At 35.7% G+C, this 18,863-nt stretch overlaps 1 protein-coding gene across 1 annotated transcript in view; it reads right to left on the bottom strand.

Annotated features, from left to right (window-relative positions):
- Positions 1-233: 233 nt before the first annotated feature.
- LOC134676246 (transferrin-like) overlaps positions 234-18,863 on the bottom strand; it is a 39,055-nt gene continuing 20,425 nt past the window's right edge. Inside the window, exons 8-11 of the mRNA XM_063534593.1 lie at positions 5,152-5,364; positions 3,017-3,214; positions 1,439-1,842; positions 234-1,062 (exon numbers count right to left, since the gene is read on the bottom strand). Of these exons, the coding sequence (XP_063390663.1) occupies positions 611-1,062; positions 1,439-1,842; positions 3,017-3,214; positions 5,152-5,364 (1,267 nt within the window). The 3' untranslated portion in view covers positions 234-610. The remainder of the gene's footprint in view (positions 1,063-1,438; positions 1,843-3,016; positions 3,215-5,151; positions 5,365-18,863) is intronic.

Genomic DNA, 18,863 nt, shown 5'->3' with positions numbered 1-18,863 from the left:
AAAATCTACCCTCAAATGGCTCCTTATTACCAGTTGAGGGTAGATGAAAACATTACATGATCAAATAATGTAGGTTAAAGTCGGGTCGTTTAGTGACTGCACAAGGCGGTTTTGTAATTGGTCGGTTAACCAATAAATGTTATAACTACCCGAAAATGTACAAATTATTTGTTTACTTTTATTTAAATACCTAAAGATACAGATTATAATAAAGTAAAAGTGTAGCCTTCAAGTGTATTTAACTGTTTTTATTATTTTCACTACATATGATTCATCATATATTTGTATATTCCAAATCCGCTACTTTATCGGTAAACATTTCTATATGTCAAGCCATTTCCGTCAGTAGAAACAAGCGGCAAATTTAAAAAAATGTAGGCGCAAAGAGTTATCGTCCCATAGAAAATTTTAATTGCGCGCCTTTTTCTACTGACAAACTTGTTTGACCGGCTATATCTTATAAATCTAACACAATTTCACATACAGCTTGGCAAAAAAGAGTAGAAATTAAAATGTGGCAACACTGTAGTGCCATCCTTTTCAAACCAATATATATAAGGAAACGGGACGACACTTTCTACTCTTTTTTGCCATGCTGTACATTCAGTTCTTACAAAAACAACACGCAGACCATCGACACAATCAACATTAACTTCGGCACAACACTACCCGCGGCACCTGTCAAATCTGACACATGACAGCTGTCAATATCCTTTAAGCTGCGTTCAAAATTCAGCGGCACTTTATCGAACGGATGCGTTCGTAAAACATCGCTTGTTGACAATGCCTTAGTATTATCATGGAATAGAATATTATTCTGATGATTGTAAGGCCCGTAGAGAGAAAACATGACTGCTGACGCTTGATTCGGGTTATGTTTGCCAAATAATTGGTCCAATTTCGTCATAACGTTTATGATTTCTTGGCGGCGCATCGCTGTGGTATTTTTGGCGAAAACATGGCCGATATTGGACCAGGATATGAAGCAGTATTTCTCGTTGTCCTCGGCGCAAATGGGTTTGATTTTGACGTCTTTGACCCAAGGTTCAGGAATTTGTTTGGCTGAAAAAGTGAAAATTAGGTTACGTTAAAGAATACCTAAAAAACCTCGACTTGATAATTTTTATTTTGGGGGCAGTGTATGAATTAGGTACACATGTCTTCACGACATTGAAATATATTATGGTAAAATAGACACATTAATTGGATTTGTATTCTTTCATTCAAAATGTAGGTAAGTACATAATAATTTACCAAGTAGGTACACCTATAGATCATTATAGGCGAATTCGTTTTAGAACTTATTTTAATCCCTTTATAATATCATTTCATAGTACATTTTAAATTGAGATAATAATATGGAACAAAAAATAAAAAGGCCCTGTTTACAAGTTCCTATAAGAAACTATCCAATAAAATCATAATTAACATAACTTACCAACATATTGGTTATAGGTAGCCATGCTTAAAAACGCGACGTCACTCTTCCCCTCCACTAGCGACCTCAGCGCCCCCCACTCTCCCTCTACCACCTTCCCCTCCTCCACAACGCACCCCTCTATCCACATCTTACTATCTTTTACATATTCATCTACACCCGGCGCACAAATACTTTTAAAAAATCCATTCAAGATATCTTTACAAGTATTTTTTTCTATATTCGCAAGGTAGCGTAGAACGGAATGCCAAGCCAGACCGTCGAAGCGCGGGAAAGCAGCGCGCGTTCCCTTCAAGTCGGCCATCTTGAATAGTTTCGCGTCCTCGCGGACGTAGGCTACGACTGTGGTGCTTTGGTTGATGATAGGCGTCGTTTCGTGAAGGATCGGTATGAGGGACATGTCTCTGTAATAAAACATAAAGTAATATAATTTTGAACACAGTCGATTATCTTCTGTGACTAAGAAAAATGACATAACGTAGAGACAACTAGAGATAATTTAAAAAAATCTATTTATTACAACTACCTTCAAGCGTCGGCGTCTAGTCAACTCTATGACTGCTGCTCGACGCAACGTTGGCGCAACTGCGCAGCGACGTCATTTCTCATAGCGCTGATTAGACGCTGACGCTCAAAAGACGCTAATGTGGTGTGGCCCTTATCTAGTCTTAGTCAGTTTATTTTCTTCTATCAAGAAGCTGAATGTCACAACAAGTTGAATGCGATATTAATGATGTCACTAGGACCAGGCGTGGCTCACTCCGTGATTTCGTCGCTTTGCTACAGGTAGCTAAAAGTACATCCGTTCCACACCAATTTTGGTGGATAGCCATAAGCCGCACGTGGCGCTGTCGCCACCTAGCGGCCATATTTGTCCTGATCGTAACAGACGCGTTTTGTTAGAAAGTGAGTCTTCTGTACCTAGTACTATTATTTATTCTATACCAGGACTCACCTCTCAGCTCTAACAAGCCAGTCCCCACTAGCGACCGTGACATCACAGCTTTCATTCTTCTTAACCGCTTGCATACAGGCCGCTCGGTCATCTTTCTCTTATCATGAAGTGTGCTAAGCTGAATACGATAGTTAATTAAAGATGTCACTAAGACTCACCTCTCTCCTTTAACGAGCCAGTCCCCACTAGCGACCGTGACGTCACAGCTCCCATTCTTAACCGCTTGCATACAGGCCGCTCGGTCATCTTTCTCTTATCATGAAGTGTGCTAAGCTGAATACGACAGTTTATTAAAGATGTCACTAGGACTAACCTCTCTGCTCTAACCAGCCAGTCCCCACTAGCGACCGTGACGTCACAGCTCCCATTCTTAACCGCTTGCATACAGGCCGCACGGTCATCTTTCTCTTATCATGTAGTGTGCTAAGCTGAACACGATAGTTAATTAAAGATGTCACTAGGACTAACCTCTCTGCTCTAACCAGCCAGTCCCCACTAGCGACCGTGACGTCACAGCTCCCATTCTTAACCGCTTGCATACAGGCCGCTCGGTCATCTTTCTCTTATCATGAAGTGTGCTAAGCTGAATACGACAGTTTATTAAAGATGTCACTAGGACTAACCTCTCTGCTCTAACCAGCCAGTCTCCACTAGCGACCGTGACATCACAGCTCCCATTCTTAACCGCCTGCATACAGGCCGCTTGGTCATCTTTCCTCAAGCACTGAACCGCAGGCTCCACTCCGTATACCGCAGCGGCTTCGCTCAGCCATTCACATTTATTCTGCTCGAGGATTGACGTGGTGCACATTACTATATGTCTGAAAAATTAAATAAATGTTACTACATAGAAAATTTGCATAAAACAGTGCAGTATCTCGGGAGAACGAAAATAATAGGGCAGGGACGGCCATTATAGACCGCGGGCCAGGAGCATTGTTAGTCATCGCCTCCCGTTTGATACTTTGTCAGATGAGGGTTTAGATGCTATCGTGAATTAATAAAATAGTCATGTAAAAAATAACGGCGATGTTTCGGTGGCTGCCATTCATGCCTCAACCCACCAACGGAGCGGCAGCTGACGTCCATGATACATACATAGCCGTTCACCACTATAAGAGTTACCACGATTAGAGGAAATGTATCAGGATGACCGATGCTATGAAGTCACATGACTATTTCCATACATTATTTAGGTTTCCAGGACCCCTTAGGGACCCCCCAGATGGCCCCTTGGCCAGATAGGAAGACAGGCTGGGACAGAATTAAGTATTTTTTTAGAGAAACACGGAATACTGTAAATCACGTAAAAAGAAGGGCTTGTAGTGCCAAATTTTTTGACTACGCAGCAAATTTGGCACTACAAGTTTCCATCCCAGGTCGAAGATCTAGGGGCAGACCCAGAACAAGATGAAAGGATGTAGTGCTATAAGGACATGAGTAACTGCAAGTTAAGCAGGAAAGCTGGCCCCACCACTATGTGGGATAAATATCATAAATAGCTAGGAAGAGAGAGACGAAATACAGTAAATATGAGAGCGAAAAACTATTACAGCACCCGACTTCAGTCTGTTTCAACTTGCAAGCCGTGTTAAATTATGAGGAAATAGATGATGTTACCAAAGCAAAAACAAGATGGGAAAAGGACCTAATAGAAACACTAGGAAATGGCAATAGATAGACAGGAATGGAAGAAAATGTTGGACAAAAACTTAAATACAGGGTGGCCAACTTGGAGGTATACAACTTTTTTTGCCGCCATTTTGTTTTGGCGGCAAATATGACAGTTGTTGCATGAAAATCACTTTGTGTAGATACGGCAAATTTGTTATGGAGCGTTTACAAGACGGGGACACGTGTCACACGCCACGAGCCACAATAGAAACATTAAAAATAACGTTTCCCGGTCGATTAATTTCGTGAAACGGTGACATTGACTGGCCCCCAAGATCGCCTGATTTAACAGCTCCTGACTTTTTTCTGTGGGGCTATCTAAAGGGACGTGTCTATGCTAATAGGCCAACGAACCTTCAGCAATTAAAACAAAATATTCGAAACACTGTCGCTGAAATAACGCCAGAAATGTGTGAAAAAGTGATGAAAAACGCGATGAAAAGGGTTCGCAGGGTGGCAGATGCCATGCTGCTAGAGGTGAACATTTGTCTGACATTATTTTCCATGTGTAATTGCTGACCCTACATATTATATTTAACAAGGAATACTTAATATTTTTTATGTTTTATAGAATAAAATTTCAAAAATAAAGTGTACCTATACCTAACCTGTGTGTGTATACCTGTTATTTGGCCACCCTGTATATTAGAAAAAGGCGATTCGGAAGAGGCCTAGGTGAAAAAGACCTTACGAACATGCATATAGAAAATATACATACACATATATATAATTGTTAAATGAAATTTTAACTGTTCGTATAAGAAAGGCTTTAATAATAATATTAAAGATGATATGGCAGGTGTCCGGACTTCTTTGCAATAGCCCAGTCTTTTTTCCATCCAAACTTAAACCATAGACCAGTACTCTGTCCATATTCTTTACAATAGCTTCCATTGCCTACTGAAACCGGTTCGCGGATATTGATGTACCCGTGAATGGGTTCCAGCAGGCGTTCTACATGACATCAAATCTCTCCAAACGGCCTCTACGTGTCGGATCCATATCCCCAGGCACGCCTTACAAATGACCGGGCTCGCAAGACCCGAGAGTTTTAAAACGGAGATACAAATAAAGATGATATCACCTTGACGGAGTGCATCCGGCCTGGCTGTAAGCCTCCCTGAACCCCCCGGCACCCGCCAGGTAATCAAGCGGCGTGCTCGGCGGCCGCAGCGGCGCCGGCAGCGCGCCGTTAGCCTCGAGCAGCGCGGTGAGCGCGCCGCGCCAGCCCCCGCCCACCACCACTCCCGCGCCGGTGAGGTTGGCCGCCAGACGGCTCACAGCTTCAGCCGCTTTCCTGAAAAACCGGCCAAGTGTCGGACTCGTGTTCCAAGGGTCCCTTCCTTTTTCCTCGCGTTATCCCGGCATTTTTGCCACGGCTCATGGGAGCCTGGGGTCTCCGCTTGACAACTAATCCCATGATTTGACGTAGGCACTAGTTTTAGCACTCACGATGTTTTCCTTCACCAAGAACACGATCTTGTTTTCACGATGTTTTTCTTCCAAGGGTTCCGTACATTACCCAATTTTTAACAATGTAACAAGTATGTTAAATGTGAAACGAGAGTTACTTAATTGCCTTTAAAAAACCCGTAGGGGTCGGATCAAAACCTAAGTAATTCGTCCAACTCACGCTTGACTGCATATTTCTAATAGGTTTCCCTGTCATCTATAGGTAAAGAACTATTTTGTGTATTTTTTTCAAAATTTTAGACCTAATAGTTTCAGAGATAAAGGGGGGACGGGGAATGATAATTTTCTTCGTTATTTTGTTAAATAACTTCTAAACTATTTATTTTAAAATTAAAAAAATATATATATTTGAGATTCTCAAAATGAGCTCTTTCATTTGGTATGTAACACGATACAGTTTAATAAACATTATTTTTAGATTTTCTCTTTTACCCCCCAAAAGTGACCTCCATGTTTAAAATTCATTTTTTTACGTAAGATGTCCGTCTTTGAGTCACAAAACATATGTGTACCAAATTTCAACTCAATTGGTCCAATACTTTTGGAGAAAATGGGCTGTAACAGACGGACAGACAGACAGACGCACGAGTGATACTATAAGGGTTCCGTTTTTTCCTTTTGAGGTACGGAACCCTAAAAATAATGCAAAATTATAAAATTGTATGAACCCTAAAAATAATGCAAAATTATAAAATTGTATTTCCTACAGATGTAATGCATAATACTCTATTGCACTACGTCTGTAGGAATACTGTACATACATGCGACAGCCTCTGTTATCTTTTCACACTTAAATCGATTACACGGGTATGGAAATTCGATTAGAACTTTAAGATATCGCTCCGTTAGACATTCACTAGGTATGAAATAGTAAAGATATGTGACGTTCCACGGCAAAAGGTACCTTATGGCAGCTGGCGCTTACGCTTATTATTAACGCCGCTCCAATATTCAGTCGGGGTAAAGGTACCTTTCGCCGTGGAACGTCACATACCTTTACTACATAATTATATCTTATCTAGTGCATATCTAATTCATTTCCCGAATCGCGCCGTGGAGTCGCGAGTAGGGTTACCAGATGACAGGAATTATCCTGACATGTCAGGAATTTTGGCCTTCTGTCAGGAATGGGGACGGAACACGAAAACGTCAGGAACTTTTTGAATTGATAGACTTTTTTATGAAGTACCTTTTAAGGCTTTTAATTGACTTAAATTATTCCTACTATACCTACTACCAAAAAGAATAGATAGTATAGAGGGGTCCTGTCATAGTAAATTTTTAGTCATTGTAAATTTACTGCCATCTATCGACACACGACTAAAACTCTTAATGAAAAAGTAAAAAATTATCAAAAAAATGTATAAGTATATGTATATGTATATGGATAAATGATATTATTATTATTTTTATATCATTTTGATCCATCTTCATTCACTGATATCTATGTTTTAAAATTGTTAAATATGAAATGGTGTCGTCACGCCATCTAGCCGAGCATAGGCCAAAGGTGTGTGTATCATCTATCCGAGAATGACTTTTTCTTGATTTCCGAGGCACGTTTTTTCCTTAGACTTTATTCGTCTTATATGAAGTTCAACCTGTTAAGGTGGATGTCTAGGGATGGGATGCCGATTATCAGCCAAAAGATGGCGTCACTGTGCACGAATTGTGGATTTTCACTATTCCTCCCAAAATACAAAGTTTCATAAGATGTGTTGATATGTCCGAAAACTATAAAAAATACTACATCCAAATCGAGACATGTTCAACTCAACATTGTCTCATTTCGTTATTATCGGAATCCAACTGCAAAATATTGCAATTTCTTGCATTTACGCACACTTACGTACTTAAAGTCACCTTAAAGTCAGTGTCAAATGTCAGCAGATTCGTAATGTTACAGTAAAGTAACCTAGAGGGCGCAGCGGATGAAATGTTTATTGTTGAAAAAAGATTGGAAATTAAATAATAAATTCTTGTTTGAGCAACGATGAAGAATTACAAGGCATTCAGAAGCAACTAATGTTTTCGACCATCAACTGTCATGTGCTCGTGGCACCCGTAGCCTCTATTTTGAAAAAAAAATCAGATTGTAGCTAAGATACATGGTTCAAACCCCGACATAGCCAATTTTTTTTCATTTTATAATTTTAGCATTTTCTTTTGAATCATTTTAAGCGTAAGTTATTCTTCGAAACTAAACTTACGTGAGTAAAATATTTTCAGTATTTTAATTATTTTTTAATAATATTATGGGAAGATTTATAAAAGTATTTTTATTTTCCGGTTTTCAAAGGATATAAATACTGATTAAAATTATTTAAAAAAAGTCATGCATGAGGCTAATTAGGATCGCAAAATAGGTACATAAGAAGTCAACTATCGACGAAGTATAGCTGGTCAAGCAGATCTTGTCAGTAGAAAAAGGCGGCAAATTTGAAAAATGTAGGCGCGAAGGGATATCGTTCATAGAACATTTGGATTTCGCGCCTTTTTTTACTGACAAGATTTGCTTGACCAGGTATAAAATAAGTTTCCAAAATTTTATTGAAATGATATACCTACATGAAATAATCAAATACAACACATTTACTTAAAATAACTTTTAAAATAAGGCATATAAAATTACCAAAAAGATGAAATAAAATAAATAAATAAATACAAAAAGAAATGAGTCTTTGTTCGTGGTTTGAACCCTGTTATGCTGTTCAACTTGTTAGACTTATACTCAATAGCTAAAAGCCACTAGACCATTTGACCATAGTAGACCCGGGCGAAAAATGCCTTCTTATTTAAGTAACCCATTACTGTCAAAAATATCAAGTTTTAATTGATTTGAAATATAATTTTTCATTGTCGACTTATTGACATCCAAACGTTGCGAGCATGTTGTACTTTAAACCATTTGGCAACGTCGCACGGGGAAATCTTCTGAAAATGTATGTCCTTTTATATTTTGATATTTATGGATATATGAGGATTCTTCTACTTATGTTGCAAATTGATTAAATTATCGAGAGAAAAATGCTAATGCAAAGAAAACAAGAAATATCCGTTTCATTTATCATGATTCGGTTAAATTGTGTTCTAATGTATGGGGAAGACAAACTAATTATAGCCAGCCTTTTATGAATGTAGTATGATACCTTAGGGTATGGTGCTTTACGCACACTAGCGTCCCTTCCCCTCCCCCTGACGCAACCCCCCCTTTTTGCATGAAATATGTCCCGGTTCACAGTTTTTTACATTTTTTGAGGAAAGTATACATTTTAGGAAAAAAGTGTCAATGAAAGAAATAATCCTTAATAAAATTCTTAATAAAAAAGGTCATATTCATTTTTTTTACATGATGCACCATATTCATGTATTAGCTTGTTAAAATTCGAAATAACATAGTTTTTACTTAGGATTCGAAACCCATTTATTATACACGGTGTAACACGAGGAAACCGAATAATTTTGACAGCGTATTCCTGATCATATTTAGAGACAAAAATGTCCTATAAACTTTTTTGAAATGCGGCTAGTTTCAGAGTTAATACCAATTTAAAAAAAAAAAACAAGTTTCTATTGTTACATAGTTCAAAACGCCTTTTTGATGGCGATGTTGTTACTATGGGATTTAGTCTAAATATCCTTATTGATATGTCAAAAAGTGACAATTAGGTAACACATTGCAAAAACTATGTTTTACGAAAAAAAAGTAAAAATCCATGTTAACTGACAAGTTTACCAATAACATTTACTTTTTATGTACATACATATATATTCAAAAAATTAAAAAAAAGCGGCCAAGTGCGAGTCGGACTCGCGTTCCAAGGGTTCCGTATATAACACAATTTTTAACAATGTATTTTTTATTTTATTTATTTATTTATTTAGATATTTAATTCAGGGAACAAGGCCCATATTACAAATACCTTACAGACTAACATACATATGTATTTTATAAACTTAAAACTAAACATTATTTATGCGAAACGTGAGTGAAATCTTTAAAAAATCCGTAGGAGTCGGATCAAAAACTGTAATTAAGTCCAACTCACGCTTGACTGTACATTTCTAATAGGTTTTCCTGTCATCTATAGGTATAGACCTATTTTATGTATTTTTTCAAAATTTTAAACCTAGTAGTTTCGGAGATAAAGGGGGGGGGGAATAGTCATTTTTTGCCTATTTTCTTAAATAACTTCTAAACTGTTTATTCGAAAATTATAAAAAATATATATTTGAGATCCTTACAATAAGCTCTTTCATTTGATATGTAATATGATATAGTTTGAAAGTTTTTATTTTTGAATTTTTTCATTTACCCCCCAAAAGTGGCCCCCATGTTTAAAATTCATTTGTTTACAAACTTACATATGTGTATCAAATTTCAACTTGATTGGTCCAGTAGTTCCGGAGAAAATCGGCTGTGACAGACGGACAGACAGACGCACGAGTGATCCTATAGGGGTTCCGTTTTTTCCTTTTGAGGTACGGAACCCTAAAAACAATAAAAAAAATTGTTTTCGGCGAAATTGACCTAAACTCATACATACATTTTTTCCTTCTTTTGACCTCAGAAATAAAATCTTTCGCATTTCTTGAGGACACCTTGTATAATAAGTGTTATAAAAATGAATATAACCTTTTTTACTAAGAATTTAATAAGGAACTATTTCTTTCATTGACACTTTTATCCTAAAATGTATACATGAGGTCAAAAAAAGGAAAAGATGTAATATGTGTTTAGGTCAATTTCGCCAAAAAAAAATTTTTTGTTTGGTTTTTTTATTTTATTTTATGAATGAATTTGTACATAAAAATTAAATGCTATTGGTAAACTTGTCACTTAAAATGGTTTTTTTTTCGTAAAACTTAGTTTTTGCAAAGTGTTACTTGTCACTTTTTGACATATCAATAAGGATATTTAGACTAAATCCCATAGTAGCAACATCGCCATCAAAAAGGCGTTTTGAACTATGTAACAATAGAAACTTGTTTTTTTTTAAATTGGTATTAACTCTGAAACTAGGCGAATTTCAAAAAGTTTATAGGACATTTTTGTCTCTAAATGTGATCAGGAATACGCTGTTAAAATTATTCGGTTTCCTCATGTTACACCGTGTATAATAAATGAGTTTCGAACCCTAAGTAAAAACTATGTTATTTCGAATTTTGACAAGCTAATACATGAATTAGGTGCATCATATAAAAAAAATGAATATGACCTTTTTTATTAAGAATTTACTAAGGATTATTTGGGGTCATCCATTAATTACGTCACACCAATTTCTAGGTTTTTTGACCCCTCCCCCCCCCTTGTCACACATGGTCACATTTGGCAAACCCCTCCCCCCCTAGTGTGACGTCACATTTTTTCTACGAAATCGCCAAATCGAATTAAGTAAGTACCTAAGTATTATTAATATTTTATCAAAATATTTTTGACGATATAAATATTAGTAATTTTATAACCCAAAACTGCTTAGGAAAGAAAATTAAACGATTAAAAACTATTTTCGTTTTAAAAACTTGTTATTTAAATGTACAGCGAACTAAATAATTTAAATAAATTTTCGGTTACTGATGAAGTTAAAGTGACGTCACAAAGTTTGTGTCTCCCCCCTCCCCCATGTCACAATGTCACATTTTCTTAACCCCCTCCCTCCCCCTAAACGTGTAACGTAATTAATGGATGACCCCTTTCTTTCATTGACACTTTTTTTCCTAAAATGTATACTTTCCTCAAAAAATGTAAAAAACTGTGAACCGGGACATATTTCATGCAAAAAGGGGGGGTTGCGTCAGGGGGAGGGGAAGGGACGCTAGTGTGCGTAAAGCACCATACCCTAAGGTATCATACTACATTCATAAAAGGCTGGCTATAATTAGTTTTTCAAAAAGCACAATTTGACCGAATATATGAAAGAGGGTCATTGTTGTTGTAAAAGGTGTGCAGGAAATGATACGTTTCTGCACTAGAGCAGTTTAGGTTCCAATTCCAAGTACGATTTTATTATTCTTTTTATAATAAGCAATTGAAATTTGGGTATACATGGATTTGTTATACAATTTCCATTCTGATATTTGACTCCCCATTCCATAAATAACGATACTTTTGGCCAAATTGTTAATTGAAAATACCTACTCTCAAAAATACCTACTATAAAAATGTATTTAAAAAAACACATGCATTTTACTTTCCTCGTATGCGAAATGAAAAGTAGAGTGTTTTAACTCGGGTGAAAGGCAGCATTTTTGAAAAAAACCAGGCAAGGGCGAGTCGGACTCGCGCACGAAGGGTTCCGTACCATAATGCAAAAAAAAAAAGCAAAAACAACGGTCACCCATCCAAGTACTGACCACTCCCGACGTTGCTTAACTTTGGTCAAAAATCACGTTTGTAGTATGGGAGCCCCATTTAAATCTTTATTTTATTCTGTTTTTAGTATTTGTTGTTATAGCGGCAACAGAAATACATCATCTGTGAAAATTTCAACTGTCTAGCTCTCACGGTTCGTGAGATACAGCCTGGTGACAGACAGACGGACAGACGGACGGACAGCGAAGTCTTAGTAATAGGGTCCCGTTTTACCCTTTGGGTACGGAACCCTAAAAATATCATCTACTAATGTTATTGTTATGCACAAGCAGAAGATATTATAGAATCTTGTTTATTTACAAGAAGATGACATTTTTCTCCACATACCTATATATTTTTGAGAAAAATATAGCTAGGTATTTTAGTTTAAAAATCATTGTTACAATAAATATAGGCTTTTCCAGAGAACATTTATATTTCTACCGAAACGAAAGCAGAATTCACAAGGGTTTTCGGTGGACGACCGTAACGCGAATGATTGTTTGGACTGACCTTTCTATGAATATATAAATGTATTTTATTGTGTAATAATCATAATAATTATTAAGTTATATTAAATCTGGGAATGAAATTATATCAGAAAGGCGATTCTTAAATGAGTAGGTATACTCGTAACATGCTTTGTGCATTCAATATACCTCCCTCTATCTATATCTATATCGGCTACGCAATGTAGTCTCAGAAGAAGCAGCTCTTTCTGCATATCACGGTTATGTGGCATCAATATTACGGTACGGGCTCATACTCTGGGGAAACTCGACGGATGCTGATATAATTTTTAAAATACAAAAAAAATGCATCCGCACTTTATGTAGAGCCGATTTCTTAGACCACTGTAAGCCACTTTACCAATCCAAACGTATACTGCCACTTCCATGTTTATATGTGTTTGAAATGTGTATCTTTGTAAAGAAAAATATGGAACTGTTTGATGTAAGAGTCACTAACTCTAAAAGAGGGACACATAGGATTAAGTTAAACTTACCGAAAACCAATCTAGCGTTATCACGACAAAATTCATATTGTATGGCTATTAAGATATTTAATATTCTCTCAGATACATTTAAAGAAATGGCTTTTAATATTTTTAAGAAGAAATTATTTAATTGAACATTGTTATTATTCTGTCGATGAATTCATAAACAAATGTAAATTGTAATGTTAGATATTTGTCAATTGTAGGTACTACTTATTCATTAATTTTATAAAATCGAATTGGAGAATTATTATTGTATATAAATTGCATGAATTGCATGAAATTAAAATTAAAATCGTAGTCTATGTTTCGGTTTATTCTTGTACATAGTCAATTTAGTTAGTATAAGTACAAACAATATTTGTACGCCAGTCATGGCAAAACAAGGATCGTACAAAAACAAAATGTAACACCTATATATACGCTTGTTTGAAGCAAATAAACATTCATTCATTCATTCATTCATTCATTCATTCATTCATTCATTCTATTGAGGGAAAATAAAACAAAATACACAGGTAATCTGTGTTGCGGTTTTAAAGTGCCATCTGTTACACCTTTGACAAATTAAAAATGATTGCTTGTCAAATGAAGTCGCCATGTTAGAATTACACCGATACTATAAGCATCACTCACACAAACAAGCAATGAGGCAAAATTTTACCAATATTCAAAGGCTTTTTTCTTAATAATTTTAATCAAAATCTAGTATTTTTTTACGTTAAGCGAAGACAGAAATATATATACTACCCAAACATTACATATACAAGTGAAGAAACCCTATATAATTGGAAATTAAACGAACTTACCTGTAAGTGAAGTTCTATTTCAATTATATTAGCTGCACAAACTTCGAAATGATAAATATTAACTGTGTAGTACGCGCTTATCATTCAACCTATTCCACATGAAAGTTACAGAGGTAAAACCAAAATTAAAAATATGTATGATTTATGAACGCAACTCCAACGCTGAACGGTTCCCGCGCCGTCATCTGTCACGTCATTTAGTTTAGAGTAACAAGCCAAGACATAACACTTTCACTGCCAGTAGCCCGCTAGAGTTCTCTATTCTTAGGTACTTATCGCTACAAAGCGGAAAAAACATATGGTATCCGCTATACTTGTAGCTCACGCTGGCAGTGAATATGCCAATAGATGGAACAACTTGGCCTCCAATTCAGCAAAGCCAATATTACCATAACTTTGACAGGGATTATAGGTACACGAATCCCTGGTTGTCTCAGGACAACGTGGGTACTGGGTGGGATGGGTTATCATTTCGAAGTTTGTGCAGCTAATATAATTGAAATAGAACTTCACTTACAGGTAAGTTCGTTTAATTTCCAATTATTATTACGCTGCACAAACTTCTTCAATGATAAATATTAACTGTGTAGATGTTTAGAGATAAGTACTTATTCAAAGTTTGTTTTGGCTTTGTATTGCAACAATGAAATCATTGATTAACAATGATTATGATTTCATTTTAAATTAGGTACCTTTTTAGTTATCATTAACTATTTTCAAAATATATGTATATTTAGTTTATAACATTATTTAGAGATCTAGTGATATCATTTCATCAACTGTCTATCGTCAGTATAGATAGTTGAAACAAAAATAATTTAATCCTTATTAATAGATGTATTTCATTTATACCACCAAATACCACATATAAACTTAATTATTATAGGAATATCAAAGAAATCAAAGGATAGCATGAGATGCAATTATTAACGAATACAACAACTACAGTAAGCAACTCTTGACAGTGTGTTGCAGGTTACAACTTTTAGTAACAGTTATTTTCTCATTTATCATAGTAAGGATTTACTAAAATTATTGGATAGAACCATGACTATGAAATTGAGAAAATCGTTATAATTAAGAATCACTCCACCTTGATGTTTTTCTTCCACCAATATTAACTCCTAAACGATTTACAGTTGACACCAACACAAAACAGGCTAAATAGGTGGTGAAAATAAAAATATACTTATCAATACAAGTCTTTAAGAGTTGACTTAGTCCCTCTACAAATCATTAGGGAAGTGATTTTTTCATGATTTTGAGGGCAATAAATAATCACTAACAAGTTAATAACTACCATCACGAATATTATTGTTTGTTATTTATATAGGTACAGGTAATCAATGTTTTACACCTCATCCAATTTAAAATTAGTGTTTTCCCTGAAAAAATAATAATAATACTATGGATAGCAAGGGTTGCTGAAATTTATCAATCAGAATAACAGTAAAGTTTGATATTTTTTCAAGGACAGGGTTTGCACGTTGTGTACAATCACAACAGCTAATAAAAGTGATTTAATCCTGTAATGAATGATTTTCATTAGTTGGTGACATTATTAATAAATAATTAAAGACCGATTAAGGGTACCTAGGTCACACTTTAAGGTTGAGTTTGGTGTAATCGAAAAAACGTTCTTCATAAAGTGTTCAATTCTGTCATTTTGAGGAGAGCTTATTCCCCAATAAAAGCACACGAGCAGATTTACAATTATTTACACATCTATACCTAGCTCCCTCATTACATAAGTAATGCTATTAAAACGGCAAGCACTTCTGGAACAGATGCCATAAAGTAATGAATGTAATTATTTTTACATAACATACACTAGTATTTCAAGTGTGTGTGTGTGTGTGCTTGACGGTGTTGGGCGCAAGGGATTACACCGCACTGTACTCCTTTCTCCCCTTCCTCTTCTCCTTCAGTGATGGCTGATGGCACTTCCTGGATAACACTGGGGTAACCAGGATAATACGCTGTTGAAACTTGAAACCAGTTAATAAAATATGTTATTATAAATGAGAGCTGGGGCGCAAATCTATACAATTATATGTACATATGCATATAAATCTTTTGTAAACTGGGCAATTCCAATGACCGTGCCTTGATGCTTTCTACTTTTCCTAAAACTTTAAGACCTTAGATTTCGTTTCAATTGGAAGGAAAACATAGATAAAATATTTTATGCAAAAGCATCTACTTATGTAGAAAAAACATCTGGGTTACTTCACCAGGATATTTGTATAATAACCAATAACTCGGTAGGTACTATATAGATTTCTAAAATGTTGTAAGAAATTTCAAATTTTATTTGGGTTAAATCTGAAATCTTACACTATTTCCATTCAATCAGCTTATGACACAGCACATATATCATTTAAGTAAAATATTGTAATGTTTCTTTTCACACCACTGCTTAATGTTCCTAGACATAAAAATACTGTATTTCATTTCACCAGTTTTTAAATAAACTATGTATGAAATGTAATTGCGATAGCTGTGTTGGCTTCTCTCAGATGTATCTCAGTCTGGTAAACCGGAAATGAGGGTCTTCAAACATAAACAAGACCACCATAAGCTGAACAAAATTAATGTAATGCATTCTATTAGGCTCATTTCATAATTTCCACACGGGTGTAAGTATTACTCAAAGTGATTAACATTCTGCAAAAAAAAAAATATTTATAACCCTTTATTTTAATTAGCCACCAAATTATGTCACACTAGGTGATATATTGGAATTGTATTTCTTTAAAATATACGATATTCAGTATAGGTAAGTACTTTTATCTTTTCAGCTCTTTAAATACACACATAATCATATTCATTAGCCAAACTTGTAGGTATCGGTACAAACAACCCATTTATATGAGCAGAGTTCATTAAAAATAATGACAATTAGACCAATAAGTATATAAAGGACTTGTTCTGTTTTATTTAAATTTGTATTTTTTCTTATCGGCTAAAGAAATAATTCTAGTATTACCCAGCTCTCTAAGGTAAGTACTAAGGAACTAGTTTCATTTGATTATAGCTCCATATAGGTAATGGTATCAAGACTAATTAAGTGTATCTTGTATAGGTATGCACCTACATTGTATGAAAACATTTAATAATGAGCTTCAACAATTGATATATAATCTAAACAATTGCTCATTGTGTTACCTCTAGATCTTAGACACTTCATGGAAGGTCTGACACATATAGACACCTAGTCTAATAAATGGACTTATGTCATTAGGTACTTCATTAGTTTCATAACAGTTCCAATTCCCTGTTGACTTAAATTGCTTAGTTGCAATAAATTTACTTGTCTTAAATATATAGGTACCTGTATTTATTTCTCTTAGGATTTGGTACAGAAAATATTTAAGTCAATATTAAACTGTATAAAGTTTACCTACATTATTATATAAGAACATCATAGGCATATACACACAGTATATATCACAGTCACCTAGTTTTCTAGTATTTGACTATCAATTTCACAGAAGTGATCATATTTCGGGATACCTGTAGGTATTGGCACAGACAAAAAATTTAATTTTGTATGACGAAATCCTTGTAAATATGATGTCACTGCAATTAAAGAAGTGTATTTAAATAAACCACAACTTATGAGAATTTGTTCTAAATGGACACAGGCTGTTGTAATGTCACTTGAGTGCGACCACATTACGACTGCAGAGAAGAAAGTGCTGCTTTTTGACCAGGGTTTTTGTCTGTTGTAATGTTAAATTAATACTTAATTATATGAAACAAATACAAGTAACAGCAAAACATACATTGAAAAATATGATTGATAATTGAGGCCTTGAAGTTGAAGTACCGGGCCCTAAGCCATTAGTTTTTCTGTTAGATTTTCTTATATCACTTGTTGACAGCATATTTTAAAGAATCTCTAATGCCATTTATTGTGCTTTAGTATTTAAAGGACTGCTGCCTTAGCAAAGATTCTCAAAGAAAAGAAAGTCAGTCACTTGAAAGCGACACCAGGTTGTCATAGCCGGTTGCAGCACAAAATTGATTGAGAGCTAAATCATCACAGTTAGCAACCAGGAAACTTTATTTTGTTTCATTTCAATACTTAGCCTTGTTCCTTACTGACAAGAATCTCACCAGCGGCAGTTTAAGTTGGTGGGTTCATCTTCAGAGCACCAATAAAATTTTACAGCGCAGATTATTTTTGCATAATCTTGTTTAGGTCATACTGGTTTTGTAATGTTTTTAATTATACATCTGAAAACAAACAACGAGGTTGTCCTATTAGGATTTTTCCATATCCAAATTTCTGGTGCCTCCGTCCCACGATGTCAAGATTTACTCGCTTAATTCTTTGCTTGCTGAAATAAGAATAAATGTTTTAATTCACCTACTTGAGGATGAGTATATATGAAGAGATGGCCTATTTGGCATACCACATTGATTAACTCATGGGGTTAAGAGCTGTGTCTAGTCTAACACGCCACAAAACCCAGTTCTAGCAAGACTTGTGGCCTTAAGTCCACTGCCATTGGCAGGTAGGACATGAGCAATATCTCAGTGCTGTTAGTAAGGAATATGACAACACCACAATGTCCCAAGGATACTGGCAGTGAACGCACCTAGTATTAGTATGTGAAGAATTGCCAAGTGCAAATATCATCAGAGATACCTAGGTTAGTACTCCAAAAAACTTAGCATAGCCATTTTGCAAACAGATGCACCTAAATTAGTGCTCCAAAATGCAGTGCACAGCTCAGTCACCAAGTGCAGTTAGCAGACAGACACACCTAGTATAGTGGCCCAGAATGCACAGTGCACGGCACAACCACCGTGTGCAGTTAGCAGACAGATGCACCTATCATAGTGCTCCAGAATGCAGTGCACAGCTCAGTCACCATGTGCAGTTAGCAGACAGACACACCTAATATAGTGGCCCAGAATGCACAACTGGCACGGCCCAACCACCGTGTGCAGTTAGCAGACAGATGCACCTAGCTAGAATAGTCGAAAATCATGAACGAATAAGCACTTGATATTTCTCCACTATATTTCTTACCTTTTTCTTTCCCTTTCGGAATTTTAGATATGTATTAAACATTCGGTCGCTGGCGAGCGAGGAGGGCATAGATTGCTTTTTATACGCCACGCGAAAAATCGCTTTTTTCTCTACGCCGCTG

Source organism: Cydia fagiglandana, chromosome 24 (assembly GCF_963556715.1).
Source record: "Cydia fagiglandana chromosome 24, ilCydFagi1.1, whole genome shotgun sequence".
Classification (NCBI taxonomy): domain Eukaryota; kingdom Metazoa; phylum Arthropoda; class Insecta; order Lepidoptera; family Tortricidae; genus Cydia; species Cydia fagiglandana.
Note: the sequence above shows the minus strand (reverse complement) of the source record. Positions and strands in the feature narration are given on the sequence as shown.